The 14,324-nt window shown below is 39.9% G+C and overlaps 1 protein-coding gene across 3 annotated transcripts; it reads left to right on the forward strand.

Moving 5' to 3' along the window:
* Window positions 1-105: 105 nt before the first annotated feature.
* On the forward strand, window positions 106-13,072 carry abcb11a (ATP-binding cassette, sub-family B (MDR/TAP), member 11a). 3 transcript variants are annotated; one of them, XM_074659362.1, is made up of 28 exons: window positions 106-264; window positions 2,575-2,659; window positions 2,772-2,787; window positions 2,875-2,923; window positions 3,678-3,919; window positions 3,990-4,074; window positions 4,171-4,304; window positions 4,405-4,576; window positions 5,450-5,574; window positions 5,675-5,849; window positions 5,957-6,070; window positions 6,193-6,303; window positions 6,387-6,512; window positions 6,599-6,802; window positions 6,905-7,075; window positions 7,185-7,374; window positions 8,487-8,553; window positions 8,631-8,721; window positions 8,806-8,970; window positions 9,076-9,180; window positions 10,323-10,484; window positions 10,609-10,812; window positions 10,896-11,137; window positions 11,249-11,405; window positions 11,497-11,694; window positions 11,777-11,983; window positions 12,477-12,623; window positions 12,718-13,072. In XM_074659362.1, the coding sequence occupies exons 2-28, from the start codon at window positions 2,617-2,619 to the stop codon at window positions 12,916-12,918; spliced, it is 3,903 nt and encodes a 1,300-aa protein (XP_074515463.1). In that variant the 5' UTR covers window positions 106-264; window positions 2,575-2,616; the 3' UTR covers window positions 12,919-13,072. The 3 variants fall into 3 exon arrangements, with proteins under 3 accessions (XP_074515463.1, XP_074515465.1, XP_074515464.1); XM_074659364.1 differs by having other exon boundaries at window positions 10,609-10,704; XM_074659363.1 differs by lacking the exon at window positions 106-264 and adding an exon at window positions 1,178-1,307.
* The last annotated feature ends 1,252 nt before the right edge of the window (window positions 13,073-14,324 follow it).

Consider the following 14,324-nt stretch of genomic DNA (forward strand, 5'->3'; position numbering starts at 1 on the left):
TGGGGTGAACAACACTCCACCACTGACCCAAATCAACCACACTTTTAAAACACTCATATCCATAGGATTTATTAACAAATACAGACAAACAAGACAATACATAAACCATGAGGCAACAAGAGAAGTCTCCACACCAGAGGCCTCTCCCTTCTGCTGCTGGCACAGGAGCTTTTTGGCACTTCCTTCCCAGGCCAGGTGCACCTCATTAAGCAATGCAGCACACCTGGGCAGAGCCATGAGGGGGAAAAGAGGACAACAGCACAGGTAACACATTACATACCACTCTGAATACATGGAAGACATACCAAAGTATAAATACACTTTATATTATACTTGACTCCATGTTCTACACTTATATTTGCGCACAGTTGTGTGTGCAGGCGTCTCCATGCCAGACAACCGTCTGATCTGTGAGAGAAAAACAGAGAAGTCAGTTGTGTGTCTCTGACTAGAGCCCCCTCCTTCCTGTGTGTGTTATTATCAATCACCTGTGTTGTGAATAATAACCGGCTGTAAAGAAGGAGCAAACTCTGAACCCAGGCCCTCTTCTTGTCCTAGCGGGCATTAACCCCCCAAACATCCGCTTGATTACTATAACTGTGTCTCCATTTCCACTTTTAGTAAAGAACATATTTTATATATTCATACTTTATGTAGGCTACTAATATTTAACTGTGAAATAAGTTATAGAAATAAGATATAGAAAGAGACAAATAAAGATCAAATAATGACACATTATTATTTTTTAGTATGTTTAGAAACTGTCTGAAATTTAATAGTTAACTGGTGAAAGGTGATGGTGAAATTGTTTTTGCAAATTTGCAGTAACAGTAACTACTTTGGTTATTTAGCCTTCTAATAAATGAAAATGTGTAATGAACTACAGTTTCACGAAGTCATTCTAATGACATAACATTTTAATTGGATTATGTGTGTATTGAGAGAACACCTGGCAATAACTAATGGCCTTACGGTCGTTAAACCCATTTTACAATCACCTATGATAACAAGTAAACACATTTATACCAAAGGATGCTTTTTCATTGGTACATTTCACATCATAAAGATCCCACTGGGTTCAGTCAATGAACCTTATTTTGGTTTTATTGATTGAATTTTTCCTTACAAAGGCGGTCTAGCGAGGGTCATAATGCCAACACAAGTCTTATCAGTCTAATGGAGGTGTAGATAATGGGAAAGGAGAGGCATAGGTTACCTGATAATAAGATAGCTAAGATAGGAATTTACTCTGATGAGCCTCAGTGGGGCTGGTGGATTTCTGAGGAGACCTTCAGTGAGGAGTCCAGGTACAGCATGTTTTGCTTTTCTTCCACCATAAAGTGCTGTGTTAACACTCAATCAATAATAATAATAATAACTGCTGTTCTTGTCAGAATTGTACAGTAATTGTGTGAACGCTGATTCAACACATTCTTCTAAGGTTTCTTCTTCTATTTCTTCCGTACGTTTTTTGAGATCTAATTACTTTCAGCTACAGAAACCATTCAACTATCAAAATGTGCAGCTGTTTATGTTCATTAGTGCTTGTATTCAACTTTGTTTCTACCATTTATACTTTTTAAAAGTATTAAGCTTTTTTCCCCATTTTTTTACAATTTAACTCAAAGAAGAGAATCTTCAAATCCTTTTAAATATACTCCACTTTTTTTAGCTGCAGTGATTGGGACACATCTTCCAATCTTCAAACTACTCCACTTTGAATTTCTACTATTTCTGCATACTTTTATCTACAGACTTCATTTAGGAACTATGCTTTAAGCAGGTCCCAAAGTAATTATACGTCTTCCATACATTTTTCGGTGGACTACTACTTCTGCATACTTTCAGCTAAAGAAACCATTCCAATGTCAAAACGTCATGCTCTTTAAGTACATGTATGCTTATGCCTTTTATTGTTCAAAACATTTCTCCTTTCAGCCTTTTCAGTTAATTAATTTCAGCTTTGACCTTTTGACAGTCTTACAGTTAAATTTCCAGCTTTTTTAGAAATGTATTCAGTTATTATCTTGTTTATGTCGTGCAGTTCAACAACCAGTTCTTCCAGTTCAGTTTCCATATTTTACAGCAGTGCAATGCCTTTGTGCTTTAATACCTCTGCATTTTCAGCAATGCTTTACAATTCAATATCAGCATTCACACACATTTTCTGTAGGAAATGCATTTTCTAGTTTAATAATGTTTTGTTGTTGATGTTGGTGTAGTAAGCTGCTCAAAGTGGTGTGTTGCTGTAGTATTTTCCCCTCATATCACTTGTCCACACTGCTGGATAAAAACAGAAACTTTGTCACATGAGCAAAACATAGCATCATTTCAATGCAGCATCTAAAGTAATGTTCTGCATTACACACACAGTGGATGGCAACAGTAACTAACCATTAGATAAACAATAACTTATTCCAATTATTCCAAGTTTTTCACAAGTTGTACATTTTTTAGGATCATTGGAAGTTTTTCTTAAACTTTATAGACATATACATGGAATGAAATGAGTCAACATGGTGCTCTTGAACCCCGCTGGTCGATCCCATTGATTAACATTTTTATTATCCACAGTTTCCTGGTGAGGACATACCTCCCTGAGTCAGGTCAGCAAACATGAAGAAATCAATGAAACTTACACCAGTTGTAGATAAAAGAGGTCAGTGATCTATTTTCATTGTTAAAACAGACACAATAATAGTAGAGTTTTGTATATAAAAAAACCCCCAATTACTTATGTGTAACTAACCATAGTTTTACCTCTTTTTTAGCAGACATTAAGAATGGGTAAGTTGACATCTCCCACAAGTTTCAGACCACAATATGTTTACAGTTGTTATGAAATATTCTTACTTTAATTTACATGTGTTACAGAGATGAGAAGAAGAAAGAAAAGACACTGAGTGTTGGATACTTTCAGCTGGTAAATACTTTGATTGCTCATAATTTGTTCATAAACAGTGGTGGAAAGTAACTCGTATATCTTATATTACTTTACATTCATATGGAAGATGCTTTTGTCCAAAGTGACTTACAGTAAGTTCTTTCAAACCATGTAGGAGCAAGATGGGAAGTGTGTCCCTTTCACACAGATAACTAAATATTTGTTCAGTGCTACAGTAGAAGTGCTTAGAGATTTACTTTTTAATTTGTATTTGTGTATTTATTTATTTTTTAAATGAGACATAAGACTAACAAGGGTTGTTGAGATGGGTTATAGCCTGTTGCGGAAGATGAAAATGTATTACTGTAAATGAGTACTGTACTTAAGTTCAATTTTGAGGTACTTTACTTGTGTATTTCTATTTCATGCTACTTTTTACTCAACTCCATTTATTTGACAACCTTTGTTTGTAGTTATTTTTCAGATTAAGATCTTACATAAAAGCATGTTATACACTTATAGAATATTATATAATCAGTTACAGTTACTTTTGGAACTTCAAGTCAATTTTTCTTATAATACTTTTGTACTTTTACCTAAGTAGGATTTTGATGGTAGGACTTTTACTTGTAATGGACTTTGGTACAGTCTGAGTGATTTTCTTACCTCTCCCCACTTTACTTTTCATCACTTTGATTTGACCATTAAAAATAAAAATAAATATAGTGGACCAAATTCTCACAACTACACTGTTAAAAGTTTTTTTTTTAAATCCACAAATTCCTTTTTGCAGTTTCGATTTGCCACCTGCAAAGACACCGTGATGATGGTGATAGGGGGATTGTGCGCCATCATACACGGTGCAGCTTCACCTCTCATGCTTCTGGTGTACAGCAGGATGACAAACACCTTTGTGGCGTACGAGCTTGAGGTCCAAGAACTGAAAGACCCAAACAAAATATGCAACAACACCTTCATCTATTGGATAAATGGCTCCGTTTACGAAACAGCAGAGAACAGCTCTGTGTACTGTGGGTAAGTCTTTAGTTTACTGTTGATGTGATTGTTGTTAAAGCTGCTGTTACTCATTTTATTCTCTCTGCAGGGTGGATATTGAAGCAGAGATGACCATGTTTGCATATTACTATGTTGGAATTGGATTAGGAGTTCTGTTTGTTAGTTATTTTCAGGTAGTATTGCATATTTATGCTTTCCAGATTCAGTTTTAATTATGACTTATGACGGTGTAGCACATAATATTGTACATCTCTGATTGTTCACTGTAGATTGTCTTCTGGGTGACAGCGGCTGCAAGACAAATTGATAAAATGAGGAAGACATATTTCAGAAAAGTAATGCAAATGGAGATCGGATGGTTTGACTGCAACTCTGTTGGTGAACTGAACACAAGGATGTCAGAGTGAGTTATCTGGCTCTTTATCAGGCAGATCAGGCTGTTATCTGTCAGTACACAGCTGGGAGAATGTTTTACACTCAACAGTGTTTCTGTTCCTTTACAGTGATATCAACAAGATCAACAACGCCATCGCTGACCAGGTGCCTATCTTCCTTGAGAGGATCTCTACGTTTGTGTTTGGCTTCATGGTTGGATTCATTGGCGGATGGAAGCTGACGTTGGTGGTCGTAGCAGTGAGCCCGATGATCGGCATAGCTGCTGGACTTATGGCCATGGTAACGTTGTGACTCAAACTCAATGATTTCTTACTGCTGGATGGGAGAACATTCCTACTGTATCATATGTCACAAAGTTTAAAGTAATAATCTTGAAGATTGTCATTTAAATAAATGTCTGTTAAGTCACTTTCTATCTCCACAATGGCGATTGAGCCTATGACCCACTGATGAAAGCCCTTGCATTTGCAGTATTACAATCTGGGTGTCTGTGGCGACACTGTTTGGACAGCCCGTTCTCATTCCCAGGGCGTCAAATACCAACGCTTTGTCATGGCCATTGGCGTTCTGTTCTGCCGCACAAGGCCCCCTTTAGAGGCTGTATGAGACGCACCGGACTTTCCATTAACTACGATGTAAACCCGTCCACGGAAACAGTCTAGAAGCTCAGAGAAAGTGCTCTGGGACGTAATTTACAAAACGAAAAGACACACACCGGGCAGGCGGGAGGTGGATGGACCCAACTAATACAAGGCTTTCACCTAGGAGACCGCTCTTTGTGTCCCATGAGTTAAGTTTCACTTTAACGTTACGATAAGCTGATTGTTCGTGTCCCGTGTTCACAACGTTCAGTCACATTTTCACCGTACAAACGTAGTAGTTTTAAGCTCAACCATGGAGTTTTGTTCCCTAATCCTAGTGTGACGGCAAGGGTAACTAAAGTGGTTTTGATTCCAAAACCTAAAGTGACGCCAAGAGGCGTGACATAGCGGCAGTATGTGATGAGTTGGGATGAGAATGTGTTGGTCCACCTGCAATTACCACTTATCACCATAAGTGGCGCCAAAGAGAACGGAACAGAGATCTTTGAGATTGTGACTTTAAATATTTCTTCTAATGTTTTTGTGTAATTTTCTGTCTTGTTGCTGAAAGGCTGTGGCCAGGCTGACAGGACGAGAGCTAAAGTCCTACGCGAAGGCGGGGTCAGTGGCTGACGAGGTCCTGTCATCCATCAGGACGGTAGCGGCGTTTGGTGGGGAGGAAAAGGAAGCTGAAAGGTATTTCATAATTTTGTGAAATCACAAGAAGTTATTCTGCTTTGCAAATGATGATGATGATGATGATGCCATTACTCACTGAAATGTGAAATTTGTACAGATATGACAAAAACCTTGCAGAAGCTCAGAACTGGGGTGTGAAAAAGGGCGCGATCGTAGGCCTTTTTCAAGGCTACCTGTGGTGCGTCATTTTCTTTTGTTACGCTTTGGCCTTTTGGTATGGATCTAAACTGGTCCTAGAAACCAAGGAGCTGTCTCCTGGTACTCTTATTCAGGTAGGTAGATGCATATAAATGCATTCAACTTCTGATACTCTATTTAAGTATTTGAAACAGTGGCCTTTGTTTCACCATGTGGCTGCTGTGTTTTTTTTATTTAACAGGTGTTCTTTGGAGTACTCATGGCTGCTATGCACCTGGGCCAGGCCTCCCCCTGCTTGGAGGCCTTCGCTTCTGGTCGGGCTGCAGCCAAAAACATCTTTGACACAATTGACCGGGTAAAATCCGGATGCTACTTAAGGCTTTATTCCGGATACAATACAGATATGAAATGTTAAAGTACATTTTAAGAGAAAGGATCTTCACTGTAAAATAAAGTTATGTGCTGTTATCTTCACAGGAACCAGAAATTGATTGTTTCTCAGAAGAAGGTCATAAATTAGACAGAGTGAAAGGTGACATTGAGTTCCGTAATGTCACTTTTTACTACCCATCCCGGCCTGAAGTCAAGGTACACTTCTTCTACAAGCACTTCTTTGTTTCCATTAATCACTTCTCAAAATTCAAGTCATAAAGAGCCAACTACTTTTTCAGATATTAAATGACCTGAGCATGCAGATCAAAGCAGGACAAACCACGGCTTTTGTGGGACCGAGCGGATCTGGAAAGAGCACCACAATCCAGCTCTTCCAGAGGTTTTATGACCCAAAGGAAGGAATGGTAACAATCTGCACAGGACACACAGGACATCAGTGGAGAGTTTGAAGGCTTCAGTGTGATGTCACATCAATAATTTTCGTTCGCAGGTGACTTTGGACGGTCATGACGTTCGTACTTTAAACATCCAGTGGCTCAGATCTCTCATTGGTATTGTAGAGCAGGAGCCAATGCTCTTTGCTACAACCATCGCAGAAAACATCCAGTATGGTCGACCTGGAGTGACCATGGAAGACATCATCCAGGCGACAAAAGAGGCTAATGCCTATAATTTCATCATGGATCTGCCACAGGTTCATCTACATGTTTAAAGATAATACAGAAGACTTAAAGTGCATACACTCAAATATGTGAATGTGCAGCCTAAAATGAACATGTTGCTTCTTATCCACCAGAAATTTGATACTCTGGTGGGAGAAGGCGGAGGACAGATGAGTGGAGGACAGAAGCAGAGGATTGCTATCGCTCGAGCTCTGATCCGAAACCCCAGGATCCTGCTGCTGGATATGGCCACATCTGCCTTAGACAATGAGAGTGAGGCTATTGTCCAGGAGGCATTGGATAAGGTGAGCCACTCTCTGCTCATAGAGACTACATAACTGAGTGCACGTCTTTGAACTTCAACAACACGTCATGTTTTGTGGAACGACACCCTGATAACTGGTATGTGTGCAGGTGTGCAATGGCAGGACAACAATTTCTATAGCCCACCGTCTCTCCACAATTAGAAATGCAGATGTCATCATTGGTTTTGAGCATGGAAAGGCTGTGGAGAAGGGAACACACAGGGAGCTAATAGAGAGACAAGGTGTCTACTTCACTCTGGTCACCCTGCAGCACCAAGACACATCCAGCACAACGAAAGGTAAGATTGATTTAGGGCTGCTAATCATTAAAGTAGGGCTGCTGCAACCAATAGTCGTTATTGATCTGCTGATTGTTATTTTTTGCTCTTTCTATGTATAAAATGATGGAAAATAGTGTCTTGTTTTGTCCAACCAACAGACCAAAACTCAAATATATTCAGTTTACGCCAGAGAAAAGCAGCAAACCCTCACATTTTAGAGGCTGTAGAGATAGTGGTAGTTTTGTTTGTATAATGACTTAAAGAGTGTTACAGTGTGTAACATTTTGGGGGATCTATGAGCAGAAATGTAATATAATATTCATATTGTTATTATGGTAAGGATGGCCTCTGAGCGAGGCGAACGGCTTTACCGCGGTTTTGCACTCAGCAGCTCACGTTACCAGTCTTTGTAAGGGAGGAGTGAGGGATACTCAGTTGGTTGCAATCTGCAACCACACCACTAGATGCCACCAAATACTACACACTGTACCTTTAAATGATGAATTGATTATCAAAATTGTGGCCAATTATTTTTCTGTTGAGCAAATAATCAATAAATGAGTTGATTGTTTCAGCTCTAATGTAGAGTGCATTTCACATCCTTAACCATTTTTAACACACAAGGTCACATTTCACACGTTTTGCCCTCTAATAAACCATACAGGCTTGCCCGCTTACCCCTGTGGAGAGGCAGTACTGGTTCAGCCAATCAGGACGGCCAGTCAGCTACCAGCCACATTACTGTCTCCACCTTCTTCTGTTCGACAGTCAGAGTTGGTGGTTGTTGTTTGGGCCTGCTAGTGATGCTGTACAGGCTTGTAAGCACGGCCTTACTCTGTCAGACCCATTTGGGAAGGATGCGGAGAAGAGGGCAAAATATGTATGAAATAAAATTATAATCCATGTACTGTGACCCTTTAACCTTGTCACCATTTACCCACAAATTCCTCCCAGTGTCACAAGAGATTGGTGGATTGGTTGAAACAGCACATTTCAAAGGACTCAGCAGGAGTCAGTGGGCAAACCTACAGAGTGTTTGAAGGTCCTTCCTGTGTCTGTTAAAGAGCAACAGAAGCTTCAATACTTATACTTCTATTAAAGCTGAATTGATTTGATCTTTTTCCTACCAGAAGCGATCAGTGAAGCTGTCGAAGAAGACTTTGATCTAAAAGTGAGGAGCCGCACATCCAGTAAAAGGTAAAGTAAATCCAGCTCAGAAAAACAATGTAAAATAATAAAAACAAAATAATCTGATGTCAATATTACTCCTGTAGGAGCTCTATTCGACTGCGATCTCCGAGCACGTTGTCAGCATTATCAGACAGCCTCACCGTCGTTTCGGACCAGAAGTTCACACCAGAAAATGTACTGAGGTTCTCTTTTATACTGTGCAATACATTTACTTTATTGGAAACTGTCCTCTGGAATAGCTCCAATATTCTTTAACAGGAATGTGAGGATGATTCAGACGAACAAGTAGAGCCGGCCCCAGTTACACGTATCCTCAAGTACAACCAACCAGAGTGGCCCTACATGCTGCTGGGCTCGCTGGGAGCTGCTGTCAACGGCTCCGTCAACCCCATCTATGCAATCCTGTTCAGCCAGATTCTTGGGGTGGGTGTTGGATATTTCACATGCTCCCATTGCTTATGTTGTGTCTTACAAACGGATGTGGTTTGCGGATGTTGCAAATGACTGATATGATCTTTGTATTTGCAGACGTTTGCCATTGCTGACTTGAATGAACAGAGGGAGCAGATCAACGGGATATGTATTCTGTTTTGCGTTGTGGCTGTGACTAGTTTCTTCACCCAGTTTTTACAGGTTTGCAAAATAATTAAGACATTTAGAGTATCCCTTTAATGTCCTCACAAAGAAAAAAGCAATGTAAACATTTTCTCTTTGCATTTTTTATGTCCTTGGGGTAATAATAATAACAAACAATTTTTATTTTTTTTAAATGGCGCGCATGTTTTTTTTAATATGTCGCTTCATGGTAAAAGAAAAATAGAAACCATGTACTGTTACTATGCTACTGATCTGATTCTGGTTAATATACCAACATATGTTAATTTGTTACCATGGAATTAGTAGTATTACTAGTACTAAAATTATTTCCATGTAATTATTTTTTATATTTACCATTTACAGAAGGCTACTTCACAAAAATGGTGGAAAATCCAACTGAAATATTTTTTTCATCAAATATATAATGGATGAACATTGAATATATTATTTTAACAAATGGCATTAACAATAGTGAATGTTAGTAAAAAAAAAATATTTCATAAAAATTGTAGATATATTATCTTAGCATCACTACATTTACCATTAAAGTACAATTCAACTGTTTATTAGAGCATGTTTTTAGACAGTAAAAAAGAAATCATACTCATTAATTATTTCAGCATATATATAATGGAACAACATTAAATGTATCATATTAACCATAATTAATGATCACAAGTTTTTTTATTTAGTAGAAAATATTAAATTTTAATTATTAGTATATATCTAATTATTAAGCATTATTAGGTTTACTACCTTTATCATAAAAAAACTAAACCATTTGGTAGAGCATGTTTTTAGAAAATCACTTACCCCATAGTCTGAGACTATGGTATGTCAAATATCTACCTTTGAAGATTAGACCAAACAGAGTCCTCATGTCTGGAGTGACGTTTTTGTTGCTAACTTCCTGTAAGAGGACGAACTGAAAAGGCACACTATCTAAAGACACAGCGATATCTGGTGGATTTTTGTAGCGTGACATACCTAAACCGAGAGGTAGAGATGGCTCAATCGGGTCAACACATTTTTCAATAAGATATAATGACTCAAAATGTGCTCTACTAAACAGTCGAGCAGAACATTAAAGGGGCATACATCTCCTTGTTAATTCAGTATAGAAAAAAAAGCAGAACAGAATAACTCAGATTCACATGTTGACTGATTTCATGTTTAAGGGATATGCTTTTGCCAAGTCTGGAGAGCTGCTGACCCGCCGTCTAAGGAAATTGGGTTTCCAGGCCATGTTGAGACAGGAGATTGGCTGGTTTGATGACCGCAGAAACAGCCCCGGAGCTCTGACCACCAGACTGGCCACGGATGCATCCATGGTGCAGGGGGTAAGTAACAGATTTACAGGCCTGTATGCAGATTTCACATTATTTATAACACGTAAACGCACAGGTTTGGTATTGTAATGACAACATTGTCTTGCATATGGCTGGTACTGTATGTCTTCTGCAGGCAACAGGATCTCAGATCGGCATGATCGTGAACTCACTGACCAGCATCGGAGCGTCTTTCGTCATTGCTTTCTACTTCAGTTGGAAGTTAACTCTGGTAATTATGTGCTTCCTGCCACTCATCGGGCTGTCGGGGGTGTTCCAAGCCAAAATGCTGACAGGTTTTGCAAATGAAGATAAAAAAGCCATGGAAGCAGCGGGTCGGGTAAGCTCAGCAGAACATTTTGGCCCATTGATATCAATTTCTCTGAGAAACCAAAGGCTACAGATCTTAACTTTGTCCCGCAGGTATCCAGTGAGGCTCTTGCCAACATCAGGACGATTGCAGGCTTGGCCAAAGAGAGCTCATTTGTGGAGTCATACGAGCAGGAACTCAAGCTTCCATATAAATCCGCCAAGAAGAGAGCCAACATCTACGGGCTTTGCTTCGGTTTTTCCCAGTGTGTCATCTTCATGGCGTTTGCTGCTTCGTTTAGATATGGAGGCTATCTGGTTAGCTCTGAGGGGTTACAATACATGTTTGTTTTCAGGTTGGTAAAATTATTTCTTTCAATAGAGAATCTGTCTTTTTCAGATCCTATATTAAAATCTATTAAGCGATTACCAAACATGATCCCAGTGTTCTTACGGTGTTTCTCCAGAGTGATCACAGCTGTAGTGATCAGTGGGACAGCGCTGGGCAGAGCTTCCTCCTTCACTCCAGATTACGCCAAAGCCAAAACTGCTGCTGCTCGGCTTTTCCTACTTTTGGACAGAGTTCCTAAAATCAGCATGAGCCACGCAGACGGAGAGAAATGGGTTGGTGGAATAAGTAAATAAGACAGAATCACACATAACGGGATGTCATTTTGTCATGAACGATTGATTAAGCCTAGTTATCCATCTTTAGGATAACTTCAGAGGTGAAATAGAGTTCCTCAATTGCAAATTCACCTATCCGACTCGGCCAGACGTCCAGGTGTTGAACGGCCTGGTTGTGTCTGTGAAGCCTGGTCAGACGTTGGCGTTTGTTGGGAGCAGCGGCTGTGGGAAAAGCACCAGTGTTCAACTGTTGGAAAGGTTCTATGACCCTGATGAAGGGAGAGTGGTATGTAGACACTTTACTTTACTAATCACAAAATGACTTTGATCTATTCCAACATCTTAATTATGTCATCTTTTATTTTCAGTTGATTGACGGACGCCCGTCTCATAAAGTCAATGTGCCCTTCCTAAGATCTCAGATCGGCATAGTGTCCCAGGAGCCGGTGTTGTTTGACTGCAGCATAGCGGAGAACATTCAATATGGAGTTAACACATGTAGAGTCAGCATGGAGGAGATCGTTGAGGCCGCTAAAAAAGCATACCTTCACGAGTTTGTGATGACGCTTCCAGATGTGAGTGGAAACACTTAAAGGAACAGTGTGTAACTTCGGGAGATCTGGAATATAACTATGTTTTCATTAGTGTATAATCACCTGAAACTAAGAATCGTGTTTCCGTTAGCTTAGAATGAGCCCTTCATACGTTTTTTACGTCACCTGAAGGCCACCGTAGTTCTCCGACACGCTTGTGAAACTGAGGTAACGTGAGCTGCAGAGTGCAAAACCGTGGTACCGTGTCCGTTCAAACTAACAATCCTGAGTTTCAGGTGATTATACACTACTGAAAACATAGTTATGAATATTATATTACGTTTCTGTCAGTAGATCCCCTGAAATGTTACACACTGTTGCTTTAATGTCTGAAATGTATGTGCATGACTTGTATCAGTGTGACTTTATCAGTAATATTAGAAGAATTGTATTGTAATGATACAGGTTTACAGCATTGTTGACCTTTTGACCTTGTGCTTTCTCCACTTCTCTCAATTCCTTTACACATTTTAAGAAATATGACACTATGGTTGGGGCCCAGGGCTCCCAGCTGTCAAGAGGACAAAAACAACGCATCGCCATTGCCCGGGCCATCGTCAGAAACCCCAGGGTCCTGCTACTAGATGAAGCTACCTCTGCCCTGGACACAGAGAGTGAGCAGGTAATGCATTTCTAAACACCGTCAAACAGCATGAACGTAAAGCAAGGTATTCCTTTGCATATCTTTTTCCTGACAAAGCTGTGTTTTCCTTCAGACTGTCCAATCTGCTCTGGATGAGGCGAGAAAAGGACGAACCTGCATCGTCATCGCTCACCGGCTGTCTACCGTCCAGAATGCTGACATCATAGCAGTGATGTCTAACGGAGCCGTCATAGAACAAGGCACACATGATAAACTCATGGCAAAGAGGGGCGCCTATTATAAACTGGTCACAACAGGCGCTCCTATCAGCTAGACGCCTGCAGACACATGATGAAAATTATTTTGTATGGGACTGATTATGCATAAAATAGCTTTCAAAGACAAATTTGTTTCTTGTTTGTCAGGCTGTCTTAACAATCAGTGCTTACTTTCCCCATCAGTCCAAATAAATATACAAAATCTTCACATTCCAGTAGTAGTCAATGTATCTTGCTGATCATTGTAAAACACACTTCATTCAAACTCGACAGAAACAAAAAACTCATCAACATTTTGTCGAAATAAACACTTAATTCACAGAGTTAGATGTGAAAACATGCTGGCTCTACGCACTATTTGCCCGTAGCCGGCCTCTGTGTTATTAATAGCTCGCTGAAGGAGTCTAATATAACTGAAGATTCAGCAACTGGATTGCAAATTTTTCGCCTCAAATTTGTCCAGAAACAGATTTTGGCTGCTGAGGTGAAATAACTGAAAGTTTACAATATGTTTGTTGTTTTCAAATCGGGGGACAGGAAATGCATCCTATGCGTATGTATAGGATTGTGGGTGTTTTAGGAGTGCTGGGGATATACACAGGCATCCTTGAAAATTCTCTGAACTAAGGAGTTGGTCCTTGAATTCGAAGGATTCTAGACATCGGAACAGTCTTTTGGCCGGTTTCAGTGATGTAGCATCCCTGAAATTCACCCGTTTAAGGATCCTTCCTTGACTTTGAGAAGCACCCAATATTAACTGTTACACCAGCAAGCGGCATGCTGGGTACAGCTCGCTATCCGTCGATGTTCGTGTGAGCCTTTGCAACCAAATGATGCGTATACTCAACCATTACGAAATTATTCGTTCAAAAGGTTCGTTCACCGAATCGTTCAGTACTTGACCGGAGCTCCGACTGCACGTAATCCCACTCACTTAACTGAAACACGGTTCAGTTCAACAACACATCTGACATATACTTTTCTAGCCTATAATTCCCTGCATTTTCCAGCACCCACTAAATCATTCATGGTTTCTCTCTGTGTATGTACAGAGCTGTCCTGCTCTGTGTGAATTACATAATCTCTTATGGGTTGCTTAGTTTCTTCAGGCAACTTCAGATATTAATCAGCCAAAATGTAATGTTGTAGAATGGAGTCTCTGATGTAACTAGATTAGGCAGATTAGTTAAACTTTTCCCTCCGTCTGTGGTTGCTTAGCATCCAGTGGCACTTGAGGCCTGGTAAATGATGTAACCGTCCTAAGTGCGTAGGCTACTTGCTAAGCCAAGCTTGAAGAAACATCTGTGTGCCTGGGTACTTTATTATTCCTTGATGTTGAGGGAGAAATGACACAGGACCACCAAGCAGCCTTCCCTTTATCTACTCCAACTTTAGTTAAATAGGCTATTTAGAAAACTGACTTCAGGAAGAAATGAGGAAGATTTTTTTAATTAACTAGAAC

This window comes from Sebastes fasciatus, chromosome 14 (genome assembly GCF_043250625.1).
Source record: "Sebastes fasciatus isolate fSebFas1 chromosome 14, fSebFas1.pri, whole genome shotgun sequence".
NCBI lineage: Eukaryota > Metazoa > Chordata > Actinopteri > Perciformes > Sebastidae > Sebastes > Sebastes fasciatus.

Coding starts and splice junctions, on each gene's coding strand:
- abcb11a (XM_074659362.1), top strand. CDS start 2,617: ATGAAGAAATCAATGAAACTTACACCAGTTGTAGATAAAAGAG. Junction 6,071..6,192: donor TCTTTGACACAATTGACCGG/GTAAAATCCGGA, acceptor TTATCTTCACAG/GAACCAGAAATTGATTGTTT. Junction 11,984..12,476: donor TTGTGATGACGCTTCCAGAT/GTGAGTGGAAAC, acceptor ACACATTTTAAG/AAATATGACACTATGGTTGG.